This window comes from Arachis duranensis, chromosome 7, assembly GCF_000817695.3.
Source record: "Arachis duranensis cultivar V14167 chromosome 7, aradu.V14167.gnm2.J7QH, whole genome shotgun sequence".
NCBI lineage: Eukaryota > Viridiplantae > Streptophyta > Magnoliopsida > Fabales > Fabaceae > Arachis > Arachis duranensis.
In genome coordinates, this window is record NC_029778.3 from 63,154,648 (window position 1) to 63,169,649 (window position 15,002).

At 36.3% G+C, this 15,002-nt stretch overlaps 2 protein-coding genes and 1 long non-coding RNA gene across 5 annotated transcripts in view; 2 read left to right on the forward strand and 1 right to left on the reverse strand.

Moving 5' to 3' along the window:
- Nucleotides 1-549, forward strand: part of LOC127740600 (uncharacterized) — a 10,633-nt gene extending 10,084 nt beyond the window's left edge. For both annotated transcript variants that reach the window (XR_008001191.1, XR_008001190.1), the window contains exon 4: nucleotides 264-549. This is a non-coding gene — a long non-coding RNA (uncharacterized LOC127740600). The remainder of the gene's footprint in view (nucleotides 1-263) is intronic.
- A 3,843-nt stretch (nucleotides 550-4,392) lies between these two features.
- On the forward strand, nucleotides 4,393-9,708 carry LOC107459400 (VIN3-like protein 2). The gene is made up of 4 exons (XM_016077635.3): nucleotides 4,393-4,589; nucleotides 6,162-6,783; nucleotides 7,692-8,011; nucleotides 8,556-9,708. Exons 1-4 carry the CDS (start codon nucleotides 4,520-4,522, stop codon nucleotides 9,365-9,367), a joined length of 1,824 nt encoding a protein of 607 aa, XP_015933121.1. The 5' UTR covers nucleotides 4,393-4,519; the 3' UTR covers nucleotides 9,368-9,708.
- Nucleotides 9,709-11,222: 1,514 nt separating this feature from the next.
- Nucleotides 11,223-14,703, reverse strand: LOC107459361 (protein SICKLE). Of its 2 annotated transcripts, none has more exons than XM_052252289.1 (3): nucleotides 14,359-14,703; nucleotides 12,845-13,150; nucleotides 11,223-11,902 (listed from the first exon to the last, which is right to left on the reverse strand). In XM_052252289.1, the coding sequence occupies exons 2-3, from the start codon at nucleotides 13,143-13,145 to the stop codon at nucleotides 11,289-11,291; spliced, it is 915 nt and encodes a 304-aa protein (XP_052108249.1). In that variant the 5' UTR covers nucleotides 13,146-13,150; nucleotides 14,359-14,703; the 3' UTR covers nucleotides 11,223-11,288. The 2 variants fall into 2 exon arrangements, with proteins under 2 accessions (XP_052108249.1, XP_015933073.1); XM_016077587.3 differs by having other exon boundaries at nucleotides 14,330-14,702.
- Between the last annotated feature and the right edge of the window lie 299 nt (nucleotides 14,704-15,002).

The window sequence follows — 15,002 nt, forward strand, 5'->3', positions numbered from 1 at the left end:
TTGATATAACTGTGTTTGCTACTTTATACTCCTGCTGGTGGTTGGGAGGTCTGAAGGAATTGGAAAGGGAAGTGTTAGTTAGACTGAAGTATCTTTAGTCAGATGCCCTTTATGGTTTAGCTTGTTTATAAGCTTTAATATTATCTGGAGGGAGTTCTAGGATTGCCTTCGGCTTTCCTCTATTATTATGTATTATATATGTGGAAGCTGTTACCATGCTGGGGACCTCTGGTTCTCACCCATGCGGATTTTATGGTTTTCAGATGCAGGACGTACGGTTTCCCGCTGAGGCACGCTGGAGACTTCTAGATTTGCGAAGATTCCTTGTTCTTGGGGTTTATGTTTTGGTTCATATGTTTTGCTTAGATACTTTTATCTCCATTAAATAATACAAACTGTGATGACTCCTCTTATGGGAGATTTTGGAGAATAGGTTTTATGTATTTGTGTCCCTTTGGGTTTCCTTTGGGGTTTTCCTTATTTCTATCATATGTATATATTGCTATGCTCGGACCGGTTATCTTCGCAGTCGGATCTTGAGTCTTGATATTCCTGTTTTTGACACTCATTTGTATATATATAATCACGCGTTGGTTATCCTTGTTCGTTACGTTATCGATCGGAGTGTTGCGCTTTCGAGATGCGATTTTTGTTTACCCCTTTTTTCTACAAAGGCTTCTAGTTATAATCAATCATTCATACTACTATACGTACTAAATTTTTAAGTTAGAGGTCGTAATACCTTGCCATCTCTGACTTATGACTTAAGCATAAGACTCTGTATGGTAGGGTGTTACAGGTTAGGGTTCAACCATTTACTACCCATGGATAGGAGTGGGGCGGGTTTTATGCGGGTTATTGTAGGGCGGGGTGGGGTCGGGTAGAGCAAAAATCCGCCCTACCCACCCCGTTGCCACCCCTAATGTTTTCCTGTAAAGGTTGGTTTAGATTTGGAGAAAGGAACATGCAGTTGTAGAGTGTGGCAGTTAACTGGTCTCCCTTGTAGACATGTCTATGCTGCCCTAGCTTACCAGAGCAGAAGACCTGAAGACTTTTCTCATAACTGGCACACTATGGGTGCATACAATGCAACCTATCAGACTTTAATGCTTCCAGTTCCAAGCCAAAAGTTCTGGAAAAAGCTGGACACTCTATCTATTCTGCCACCAATTCACAAAAAAACCTATTGAAAGACCAACTACCAAGAGAGACAAGAGGAATGATGGCCCTTCTGGTAACCCTGATCCTCACATAATGAAGAGAAAGTATGGAACTATTATCCGCAAATACTATCTCTAGGTACCTTAAATTAATGTTAAATTTAGTTTGTGAGCTACCTTGTATCGGAAGCTTATGCAAAATCAAATGAACTATTTTGTTTGCAGGCTAATCACAAAAAAAGGAATTGTCCTAAGAGAAAGGAAGCAATGGCTGGAGGGAGTGTTGCACCTCAAGAGCAAGTAGCCGCAGGGGATGACGCAGATGATATAATGGTTGAAATGTATTGGGAGGAGACCCTAGAAGCTGCAGATAATGAAGCTGTAGCCACTGGTGAGGGGAATGGTTCAGCAACACCACAGGCTGAATTGGTAAGTGCCCAATCATTTGATGCGTATTTCAGTTGGAGATTATTTAATTGTCTTTTTTTTAACGCTGAATTTGTTGTTTCTACATCTAGGAACCTCAACCAAATCCCTCAAATCCTCAACCGCAACCTTCACCAAACCCTCCAACAACCAAAATGCCCAACAAAAGGAGAAATGTCAAGAGACCTCCTCCAAGTGAACCTTCCAATGTAACACATCAGCCCTCTGTCAAGCCTCCATTAACAACTCCTTCCACAAACAACTCCAAAACTAGACCAACAGTCACACTCCAAACAATTCAAGGTGCTAGTGCTAGGACTACCACCCGTTTCATGCAATTTATGTCTACACCCAGTACAACAGCAACTGTTACAGGCAGAGGAACAAGTGCCAGAGGTAGAAAAATAAGTGTTAGAGGTAGAGACAGATTTCAGGCTGTTGGAAGAACAGCTGCAGCTAGGTTATCAGCATCCAATGGGCCAAGTAATGCTATATCAAGTGGGAGCAGTAACTTAACCCCAGTTCCATAGATATTTACTTGATGAAAATTATGTTGCAGATTGATATCTTGTTTTGGTTACATTAGCATTTCGTTTACTTATTTTGGTATTATCGTGTAATCAAGAGAGATACTATACTCTTATGCTTGCCTTTTGGTATTTTGATTTACTAGACACAGGAGCTAAAGTCTTATTAAACATATGGAAATACAATGTTTATGATTTACATTTTCATTTTACAATTGAGGTTGCTATTCTTGTTTACATCTTGATCTTATCATTGAGGTTGCTATTCTTGTTTAGCACTGAAATCTGTTATTGAATCACAATGATATGGTTAAGGAATGTATGAAAATGCTTATTTAGATCATCAGCCAAATTGATAAAAGAACTATTTTGTTATATATGAAAATGATTTATAGTTTAACCTGTCAAATGATCAATCATCATGGCTAATTATGTCAAATGTTTATAAATCACATTATCCGTTGTATTATTTTCAATCTCTATTCATTCGAAGAACAAGAAACCATTTTCATAGACAACAACGACCTCAAAATACAAACTTCCTATATTTTAATCACTAAATACAAATTACAAGGTACACAAAATATCACTCCCAAGGCCATGGTTGCAAGCAACAATATGCTCCTCTTAACTTCAAGCTTAACTTTTTCAGTTTTTCTTGTCATCATCGATAAAACCTCATGATTCTCCCCTCCAACTGCAGTAATTGTCAACCCATCTTCTTGTCTCGCATGAGAAAGCTTCATATTTCTTTTAACTAATGATTTTGTCAGGCCCTCCCAACCTTCTACGATCTCATCCACCTACACAAAATATTTGCAGTCTCTTGTCTGGAACATCAACATATATATCCACACAAAAGAAGTTTAGGAATATTTTTGAATAACGATGTATGTCCCTTCCTCTACTCTAAATGGTTTTTGGAATCTCCCATCTATTGGTACTTTCAAGATTAATTGTGATGCTAGTTATCCTGGTCAGGTGATAGTGTTGGTTTTGCTTGTGTTATTAGAGATTGTAATAGGAGTTGGCAAAGGGGGTGTTTGGGAATGATTGAGAGTAACCGTATTCTTCCAGGGGAATTGTTTGCTATTTGGAGAGGATATCTCTTAGTCTGGGATGTGGGTCAACGAGATGTTATTTGTGAGACGGATTGTGTGGAAGCGTTTAATCTTGTTACTAATCACCAAGATGGTTTTGGATTTATTGATCCATTGGTGTTCAAAATAAGAGATATCATGCATTGAAATTGTCATGTTGACTTTCGTTTGAATATGAGAGCAAACACGGTGGCAGACACTACGGCAAAGATGGCGATGAAGTTACAACTTTCTCATGTGGAGCTTCCTTCACCTTGGGAGGAGTTTAAGAGTAGTCTTAAATGGGACTGTTCCTCTATTTAAGCAGTTCCTTTGTTTTATTTGTTTTGTTTTTCTTTGTTTAGTTTATTTAAGTCACAAAAAAGACATATATACCCACCCCAATGTCAATTAAAATTAAAAAAACAAAAAGGGAGAACCATCACAAAAAAATAAATGTATATCCATTAACTTCCAGAGATATCGGATGAACCATCTATTTGGATTCGTCATCGTTCTGGACTCCATCAACGCAACCTCCAGCCCACAGAAGCATCTCCCGTCAAACTTCTTTTCCTTCTTCTTCTTCGAACTCGAAGCGTTACTGCAACTTGCATTACTTGTAGCGAAGTTAAATTTACGCAGAGACGTCTCTCAGGGTTAAAGGGTTATCTTCTACCACAGTTCGTATTTTAGGATCAACGCAAAAAGTAATGTTATCAATTTCTAGGACAATGTTCAAATTGGAGAAAAAAATGATGAAGAAGAAAGGGATACTATGGTTTAAATTTTTGTATTACCTGGCTCTGAAACACTCACATGTCAAAGTAACAACACACATAAATAAATTTGGGAGGTTTTTATTGCTACGTAGATTCAGAAACTAACGGACCAATTACTTAACGAATATCTGGGTACTCTTGGCACACGAAAGCCATCTTCCGTAATTACAATTATCGTTTTATTCTTATATGAATACATTTATCATCGTCTATATCTTTTATGGGTGCAAATGGTGATTTATTTCCTTTAAAAATGTCATAGGCCTGTATAGAGTGGGGGTAGACAAATAAGAATATTTGTAAGGTCCACGCGTGGGCCTAAATTTTAGTGATCCACTATAAGGAATCAGTTATTAATGCAAAAATTTTGCATTCGAGCCTCGAGTGCTCACCCTTCATGCTAGTGTACACACACACGCACTCCGTCACTCTCTCACTCTTCTCTCTCTCACGCTCTTCTCTCTCTCTTTCTCTCTCTCTCTCTCTCTCTCTCTCTCAAGCATGCGATAAATTCGTAATGCAGCGCTTCAGACTGAGATAGTGGGATGAAACAACCTCCACATTCTGGTTTCTGGACAAACATGACCGAACACAACAACACTTATAATTTTACGGGTACCAATACTACCTATTCAGCTCCTTTTTCTCTTCATTTTTTCTTCCTGGGGTTTACTTTTGTTTCTTTTTCAACATCAAGTATTTTTTTTCTTTTTTCTTTTTTTGGCTTTGCATTCTCTAGTATTCCCCTTTATTTGGTCGATGATGTTGTTCTGATCACAATGTAGGTTATCTGAATTTCTCTGTTTTCGTTGTTATATGCATTCTCGGTTTTCACTTTTCTGTGTTATCAGTAATTTATTATTATTTTTGCAATGGTTTAATGCTTTGTTTTAGTTTATTAGATTTTTACTTACCTGTTTCCGTCACACACAAAAAAAATGAAAATTTTACTAAAAAGTAAGGAGGAGAAAGTTGTAATCAGAAAATTTTCTTGTTTTATATTTATCTGGAAAAGAATTATATATGTGTGTGTGTCTGTGTGTGACACTTAATTGTGGTTAAATCCCTGTAAGTGGCTATGGTTATTGCAAGCATTATTGTATGGGTGTGGGCTTTATCTACAATCAAAGATTATATGTGACACTTTGAAACTTGTCATTCGAATTGTGAAACTGATAATGCGGCTGATATAGGGTTGTGGACAAAAATTTCACTCTTTTGAGTCCAACATTTTGTTAATAAGGTATTGTTTTTTTGTGGTGTGGAAGAGTGCATGGTTCCTATTGTGTGAAATCTGGTCTTAAATAATTTGGTCATGTGAGGAAATGAGTGTAGAAGCCAACCCTAGTAAAAAAGTGTACTTCAGATTTCAAAAGATGGATAGTTGAATAGATAAGAGTAGGCATAACGGTGTGCAAGACTGAGAGTGAAATTATCAAATAAAAAACTTCAATCTAAATTGCTTGTCTTAGACATGATTTAGGATAGGACATAACGATCTCGTTTGATCCATACAAGCAATCCCTACTTAGTGGAGATCGGATTGGTTCTTATCATTGTCGTATGCTATAACGGCTGCTACTCTGCTAGTATTGGAGGGTTGGTCTTATGGCACCTTTTCCACTTCTAAAGGAAAGAGATTATGAGTTTTATAACATGCTTGTAACGAGCAAAAGAGTGGGAATTACGAAAGATAATAAGCTTGTTTAACTAGATGACTAGATTTACTCGAGTTTTCTAACAATGCATTGTTTATGAAGATTGAATTATATGAAAGTGACCTAGAGATTAATTTAATGAGAATCTTATGTTTTATTAGGATAGCATTTAGTGAGGGGATTGGAATTTTAAACATCAATTGTTGCCATTGTTCTCTATTATCAAATTAAGGTTATTACGTAGTTGTATGGTCTTTTTCTTTTCTGGACTGCCTCTGCAGCACATGTAAATATTTCCGATTTTGTCATATGCAATCTGTATTCTTAACAAAAGTTGTTCTTAAGTCATGCATGTTGTTTATAGATATTCTCAGCACATGATGAATTGTCAATATTGAGTGTTTAATTTGCTAGATGATAGCATTGGACATCACGATTTTATGTGCCAATTTCCATTTAGCCATGTTGAACTTCATTTATTTGCACTAAACAAAATTCAACTAACAATTCTGTTCATATTTCAATACAGGTTTTCTTCTTGATCCTGCAAAGTGCAGCACACTGAATCTGCAAGAGAAACAGAAGCTAGTCCATGAGATTGCTCGCCAGTCAAAAGATGCTCCGAGTATGCTCCGATCCCTAACACGCAGGGAACTTCTGGAAATAATTTGTGCTGAATTAGGCAAAGAGAGGAAGTACACGGGATATACCAAAAATCAAATGATTGAGTATCTTCTTAAGATTATTTCAAGGAATTCCAAGTTGCATGTAACCCAAAATACTCTTGCCCATTCTCCGTCGAAAAGGAAAAAAGGACCTGCATCTCAAGATTTGGATCATGATTCTCCTGAGGATAGTAAAGACGAAATACTGAAAGTCTTATTGTGTCAAAATGTTGCTTGTAAAGCTACTTTGAATCCAGAAGATTCTTTTTGCAAGAGATGTTCTTGCTGCATTTGTCATTGCTATGACGATAACAAGGACCCCAGTTTGTGGTTGACTTGCACCAATGAGGAATCATGTGGAATGTCATGCCATTTACGATGTGCTTTGAGTAATCAGTTGTCTGGAATTTTGAAGAGCAGTTTTGGTGTAAAGTTAGAAGGAGCCTTCTTTTGTGTTTCTTGCGGAAAAATTAATGAATTAATGAGGTAAGTAGTCTTATGTTTCTTTATACAGTATATATAAAAAATACCATACACTTATATCTACATACATGCATAATCCCATTAGTTACTTCTCTTATGTTGACATGTTAACGAAAAAACTCACACATAAGGTGTGTTACTGCAAGTGTCATATTGGTTGCTTTCAGATGTTTGAGGCTGCTTGTGCAGCATTTGCTTGGTAAAAAAACCTATGTAAATAGTTAATTGGAATTTTGATGTGTGTGCCAACCATGACCAAGAAGTGTAGTCTGAACTCTGAAATATCTGTGTGAATGTGAACAGTCATTAGAATGTGACATGTACATGGGGCCAATCATAAAATAGTTATTGCTACATAGAGTAGACTGCTAGTTGGATATGAACTTATGGGACTGTTTGTTTTCAGTTTTTTTTTTTCCTTTTTTACTTTCAATTGAAAAAGGGAAAAAACCACCTTATTTTCGGTCTTAACTATAAGGAAATACTGGAAACAGGAAAATGAAAACGTGAATCGGGGTTTTCTTGTTCTACTTTCTCCTTCATGAAATTTGAAAATATAAAAACAAATCGAAAACAAAGTGGCATTACTAGATAAGGGAAGTCCCGTCGAAAGCTTTTCCCATTAACCAAGGTTTAGTTCAGGAATGGACTGCACCCAAAGATTATAGTAATTAAGACTAAATAGGAAATAAAATTATAAACCAAATCAGCCTAAGATTTCATAGATCACTGAGCATGAACCAAGTTGCTAACCAAATATTAGCTCATTTAGCAAACATGCATTTTATCTACTGCTCACTCCCCCGGGTCAGTCCCATAAAAGGAAATGGAAGAATAATGAATAATCTACACAGGAAATTCTTCATTAGGAGTGCCCTTTGACTAATTGAATGAACATTTGCATTTTGCAGCACATGGCGTAAACAGTTATTGGTTGCCAAAGAAGCTAGAAGAGTAGATATACTCACTTTGCGAATAACGTTGGCTCACAGAATTCTTATTGGAACAGAAATATACAATGAAATACAAAAGATTGTTGAAACTGCTCTCAAGTTATTGGATAATGAAGTGGGACCTCTGGATAATGTATGTGCAAGCATGACCCGCGGTATTGTGAGCAGGCTCTATTGTGGTGCTGAGGTTCAGAAGTTGTGCTCCAATGCAATTGAATGTTTTGATCTAAAGTTTTCTAATATCTTCCATAGTCATGTGGAGAAGAAAGACACACCAAGTAAGTTTTTTCTTTTTGAATTTTTCTTTAAAGGTTGGTTGATTGAACTTAAAATTGCAAGACAGAACCAGAAGGTATTTTTATTTTCATTTTGATTACGTTTAGGACTGTAAAGTCGAACTGGACTTGGTAGCGTCATAGACGATACTATTGCAAATAGATATTTGTTTTTGAAGTTTCTGATCCAGAATTGCATTATTTGAATTAGAGCAGTTAACACTCACCAAAAGATTAACAAAGCTGCTACAAAAGTGAGAGGAACGAAATTTGGAGAAAGTAGAGAGGAACAAAACATTTTACTTTCTTTCAATTAATGCTTATAGCTGATATAGGAATGTAAAGGGAAAACACCTTCTTAGATAGACTTAAATTTAGTCCTCAATTTTCATTTGCCCTACAGGCACTACACCTGTATTTCATAGTGAGAAAATAGCATTGGTAGAAACAACGCCGATTTGGTTATGCACATTTTTTTCCTGTATTAACTAATTTCCTTTCTCAACTGACATGCACTAATGTGGGTACTTGTAATTTATTTTGGCAGCATGCTCCATACGTTTTGAAGAGTGTCTTCCTACATCCGTGGTTCTTGTTCTTGAATATGATGATAAACTTCTGAAAAACTTTCTAGGCTGCAGGCTTTGGCACCGAATGTCAACAACAGAGTACCCTGAACAACCCACCTTTATTGTTTTAAGGCCTGAGAAAAGATTCAAATTAGAAAATCTCCTTCCTTCAACTGAGTACTTCTGCAAGGCTTCTCTATTCAGCAGCATTGGGATTTTGGGTGCTGCTGAAGCTAAATGGGTTACACCTTGTGAGTCCGTGAATCCTCTTCCGAACGTTATTAGGTGTGGTGGTAACCATTCATCACAGTCACCTCAGAGATCCCCAGTGATAGGTATGCACAAATTTTCACAGGGAATGATCAAGACAAATGCTGAAAATCATCCAGTAGAATCTGCCAACTCTCACATCAGGGGCAGCTTTGAGGAGTTCCTAACTCGGACTCCCTCAGTCGTACCATTTTCACATAAAACTTCAGTTGCGGTTTCACCTCCAACGCCTTCTAAACCCAATGAAATGAGGCAACTCTGTGCTTTGATGCCGAGGAACCGTTTGAAGGAACATGATTATGAGCATTCCGTCAGGGTAGTCAAATGGTTAGAACACCAAGGGCACATTGACGAACTCTTCAGAATAAGGTTTCTCACATGGTTCAGCCTCAAGGCTACACAGCAGGAGAGAAGAGTGGTTAGTGCTTTTGTCGATGCACTGATCGACGAGCCTTCAAGCTTAGCAGACCAGCTCGTACACACTTTCTCGGACGTGATATGTTCCGAGCAGAAACCTTAGGGTGTGTTTTTGAGTTTTGATTTTGGAGGGGGAGGATCCTTCCTCCCCTCTCTTCCCCTCGAAAATTAAAACTCCCAAACACACCCTTCACGGGATGAGTTAAGCTCATATAGAACTTAGATTACAGTAATTATCTTTACTTTGTGGGAGTTGTAAAGGTTAGTTTCTTAGATGAAGTTTTTCAATTAATTTAGTTCATGGTCAAGGTCATTACCAAAAGTTTCCATTATGGATTTATTGGTGGACATTATTGTTTGATACATGTTACATATCCCTTCCGAAAGTGCTCCAGCTCACGGTTTTGATAATTGAATGAGTAACAACGAAATTGTTCAGCTCAATGAATTATGAACAGTATTCAATATTCATAAACAGAATATAATTTATGACATAAGCACATAATAAATGAACAGCTGACGAGTACCCAGGTTTCATGCTAGTTTCCCTTTTACAATAATCTTTTAAAATATCATCATTATTCCCTTCTTTTAATTAATGATTCATGGTTTTTACCTCTTGTGTTTTCAATTGCATTTTTCAGTATGATGTGAAGTATATCTAATATAAAAAACCAACGACTAATCGTCTGCAGCTGATAGAGCTTCCTTTCACCAATAAGAATGATGACCATCAGATACTTGTCATTTTCAATGCGACACTCAAATCTGCCACTTGGGGGATTGGATCTTCTAAATGTTTTTTTTTTTTGTATTATTAGTGTAAAGTGTGATATCTTATTATATACATTTTGAACGAGACAAAAAAATATGTATAAAAAGATGTTAAATGATAAAATAGTATACTTAACAAACACAATGGTAAAAAACAATTGAGAGGATCAACAGCAGACAGCAGTCACGTCGTTAACAAGCCCTCATCAATTTTGTGTTATACTACAATCGTATTGTAACTTTAATACTAAATGTGATTGTATTTTTATACCTCATTAGGTAAACACATCAATTTCCATACACTCACATCAATTCCTCATTTTTCATTTATACCTTAGTCAAACTCTTGAATTCATCTTCCGATGAATGATAAAATAAATAAATAAAAAACAAAAAAATGTAGTTTATTATCAAAAGTATTCAAATATTGCGAATTGTGTCGAAAAGCTATAATGTTCAATTTCAGTTTAGTTTCGAATAAACCAACATTTTGATCTTTAAACAACTATTTTATTGATAGAACAGTTTTCACTCAGAATAGATCCATCAAGTAAACTAATCTTTCAGGTATCATTAAAAAATTTGGATCCTTTAAATTTTGAATTTTCATTTTAGAGGACAAAATATGATCTCTAATCCTTGAATGATTTTTTTTCATATTTTTTCTTAGTTCCATCTATGAAATAAATAGTAAAAGATCACTTTATTCTCTAAAATAAAATTCAAACTTTAGAAAATCCAAATCCATCATTAAGTAACTGTTATTCATTTAAAAACTATATTATCATCAAATTGATCTTTCTAAGAGAGAGTATAGTAATTTACTCCTTATATGAGATTATTTCTACGCTCGATAAAGTTGCAGTTTAGCTAAAGTTGCAGCTTCGGTCACTAGCAAATATTTCATTTCCAAATCATCAATAGGCTTGATAATTGGTATACAATAACAATGGTATCCAATTGTAGATCAACTATTAATTTAGTTTAATGTGAAAAAAGTTCAGCACTTGCCAGCAACCATAGTACATTCCTAAGTTTAGCAAGATGCTTGGTGTATAGAACATGAATATATAGCACATGAACACAAACAGCAATCCTTGGCACTTACTCCATGCAAAACCTTTTGAAGCTTTTTTCACTGACTGGACCCCGTTTCTTAGTAACAACATGACAGACCCTTCATAAACCTATACACCATTTGCCATTGTAGTAATATGACAACGGGACCTTCGTGAACCTCCCAGCTGCCATCACACATTTTCTGCATTTCCTGCAGCTTCATTGAAAGCAGCAGCCAAGTACTCAGCAAGACTTGGCTCAGACCCGGTTTTGATAGCAGCGCCAGATGGTCCTTCCCTTTTATCACTTACTGAGTTCGAAATCCGAGGTTTTGAACTTCCTGGTGTATATGAAGAGATCGTCGTTGTCCTCCATATTACAGGGCTTAAAAGCTTCCATGGATCTTCAACCATGGACCTCTTATAAAAATCTTCTGGGCCGGAAGCTCTGTCCTTGTTGGACCAGTGACCATGCGAAGTTAGTCCTTGTTCCCTGCAACGTCCTGAAGCATGGCTTTGGGTGTTATGCCAAATGCCCCTGCCTCTCCCTCGATTGGGAGTTGGACTATTCCTGTATCCTGGAGAAGGGTTCAGACTATGGCTCGGATGGGGAATTATGCCTTGTCCAGCAAAATATGATGGACCACCTGGTGGTTCGAATCTAGGATTAGGATAAGTACTACCATTTGCTGAACGGAATGGTAAGTTATAATGAGTATGGCCTCTTGGTTCACTCCAACCTGGGTTTCGATAGGGTGTTGGTGATGCTTGAGTGGCAGAGGCAGCCATATACAGATTCGTTGATCCTGTAATTGCAAAGAATGAGATTGTAACTCGAGAAAAGAAACAGTTAAATCTAGATGGTGATCATTCTGCACAAAAGAATCATTAGGTAAGCTCATAATAATGATTTTAACAGTATAAATACAACAAATAATAAGAGCAATGCTGCAAATTTGAATTTAAGAATTATATAATTAGAAATGACCAGACAAACTACTTATATACATCAAGAAAAATAATAAATCAATCTCTGAGAGGCTTAAACTTCCTTCACGGCTGAGTCGTTATTTAGGTGCAATCATTGAGTTAAATTTAGATTGCAGGCAAATGCTGTAAGTAATGGTATATCAGTATATCCTACAAACAAATGTGCCTAACACCCCAATAATGAAGTAAGTTGGGTTATTTAATCTCACTTCATATTTAACCCTGCATTAACACGGGATGCTTATGCACCAGACTGCCCTTTTTTATATTTAATTTATAGATCCCAAAAAGACCAACTTTCCTTGTTAGGGTGTCAGGCACATTTTTTTGTAGGATATCACATCTTTCTTGATGTAAATAACATTCTAAAGTAAAAACTGTATGAATGTAAACTCTATTTTGATGAAAAGCTAATTCACTTAATTAAATGTTTAAAAAGGTATCATAACTTTTTATTAAAGAAAAAGGTGTCGGAAGGGATGAAATACATGTCATATAATAAACCCATTTGATCCATGTCATAAAGGTTCGATAGAGTGGGCTGTCGAAGGCCTAACACAACCCTCCTCTTTCCTCCAAACTTGGAACTGGCTATGCAACATAAGCAGAACTTGTGGATGGAATAACACCATAAAATGTGCAATTGCCGACTAGTTGCACAATGTTACAATGAAGGTTGGTTAAACACTTGAAATTATCTCTGGTTAATAGACGGAATACCATTTTAAGTAAACAGTCGTAGTCAGGCATACCATTACCTGGATCTTGTACTGCAGGAGACCTGGCAAAATTGGCCAGAGGAAAATAATCTGGTGCAGACTGCATACGGGGGTTGTTCATTCTGTTAGAAGAGAATGCATTCATTGGATCTGTATAAAAGTCAAATCTTGGTGCAGCGGATGATCTATCCTGTGAGCGACTAGTCGAAGAAGTTTCAATCAAGGGGTTTGAGAGATGACCTGGGATCCCAGAACCTTCAACACCACCAGAAACTTCAGCTTGATCAGCCTGCATGCGCATTTCTTTCAACCTTTTCTTTCTTTGCTCTGAATCCTCCATGTATCCTGAGAATGAAAAGAACCACAAAGCCACAAGTCACAACATGGACAAGTATAATGATGTGTGGTCCTAAAATGCAAAAACTAAAATAAACAAACAAATTCTCATGGCTCATACACCTATTCTCGTTTATTTAACAAAGAAACTGACGAGATACTGTTAGGTTTTACAGGTAAGTAATAATCTTCTCACATTCTAGATGTTATTCAATACACCTTACCTATTTGAAAAGACCAATGCACCAATAAATAAAAACTGTGAGTAAATTTGAGTTGACAGTAAATTAAAAATAATCAGATATAAGGTCATCAATGGAAACTAATTAATTCTAACAACACTAAGAACACAGTTCCAAAAATTTCTATTAAAGTTGAATTTGAATTTAAATGACCACAAAAATGCTCAAATTGAAAGCTACCCCATCTGAACAACAAAGTGAGAAAATATGTTTCAAATGTGCCAAAAAATGTATAAGATAAAAGCTGCAATCTACTTGTATTTATTTTCTTCATAACATGGATCAACTTAATATATACATGCACACATACATTTAGAAAGGGATCGTCAATTCTGAGGGTGAGGCGGATTGAAACTTGGAAGGCTAAAAGGCTTAGTATATGGCTATATGGTGTATAGGAATTGTATAGTGTAAACTAAATTGGGCAGTCTAGTACTGTGCATTTTTTTATCCAAACCAATTCTCCCTTGGGTACAAATGAATGTTTCACTCTAAGCTCAAACTTGGTACTCAGCCCTTCTATCAAGATTCCAGAATTAATCCATGTAAATTACCCATTGCTGTTTATAGGTCTGTTTAATTGAAAGTGAACGATATGGTATCCAAATCAAGGACACAAAGTGACTGGCCAAGAATTATATAAACAATACTGACACATTTCATCAAACATCTGATGAGCAAAAACATTCTCAACAGTTAGCACAACACTGCTACCAGCTCAAACAACTAAACCAAATAAGCTAACAGAAGCAAAATAACTGTAAAAATTACAGACAAAAAAATTGTAATTGCCATACGCAACCATTTAACCACAAATTCAGCACAATCATCATTTAGCAAGAATTAAATTGATATAATCAAACGGAATTGGGACCTAGCAGCAGCAGCAATTAAATCATTCAAGAGATAAGGGCAAAACAAAATGGGGCAGAAAAAAAAAGACAACCTAGAAGAAGGTGGAAATTAGGGCAGAACCGGATAGCACAGGGCAGAAGAGCAGCAGGCAGAATCGAAGAAGGCAAAAGGCGAGTCGTGGTCCTCGTGGTGTAAGTTAGGGGTGTTCATGGACCGAGTGAAGATGGAAGCCGCGATGGAGTTCGCGGCGGCGAAGACAGCAGACGCTGGTGGTGCTGGGTGAGCAGCGAGAAGCAGATAGAAGATGATGGTAGAGGCTGGGTGGGTAAGGCGGTGAGCACTGAGAAACCAAACAAGAAGGGTGAAATGGTTGGGGATTGGGAGGAAGAGAGAGAGCGAGGGGGGAAAGGCGTACCCTAGATTAGAACATGGCTAATCGGAACCGACTACTACATCGGTCCAGTTCAAATTAAAATCTGGTTTGCAGTAAACCGATTAAAAATTAATCGACATGCGATAACTAAATCGGTCAATGTTATTGGTTTAATAATTTAGTTTAACTAAAAATTAACCGATTTAATTAAATATTAAATAAAATTATTAAAATACTTAAAAATATTTTTAAATATATAAATTTAATAATTTTTAATTTAATAAAATTTAAAATTTTATATAATAAATTATTCATAATTTAATATTAGAAGTTCACAAACAATTTCAAATATTAAAGTTTATAACTAAAAAAAAAAGTACATAATAACAAA

Coding starts and splice junctions, on each gene's coding strand:
- LOC107459400 (XM_016077635.3), top strand. CDS start 4,520: ATGAAACAACCTCCACATTCTGGTTTCTGGACAAACATGACCGAACAC. Junction 4,590..6,161: donor CAACACTTATAATTTTACGG/GTACCAATACTA, acceptor ATTTCAATACAG/GTTTTCTTCTTGATCCTGCA. Junction 8,012..8,555: donor GGAGAAGAAAGACACACCAA/GTAAGTTTTTTC, acceptor TTATTTTGGCAG/CATGCTCCATACGTTTTGAA.
- LOC107459361 (XM_052252289.1), bottom strand. CDS start 13,145: ATGGAGGATTCAGAGCAAAGAAAGAAAAGGTTGAAAGAAATGCGCATG. Junction 11,903..12,844: donor TCCTGCAGTACAAGATCCAG/GTAATGGTATGC, acceptor TTGCAATTACAG/GATCAACGAATCTGTATATG.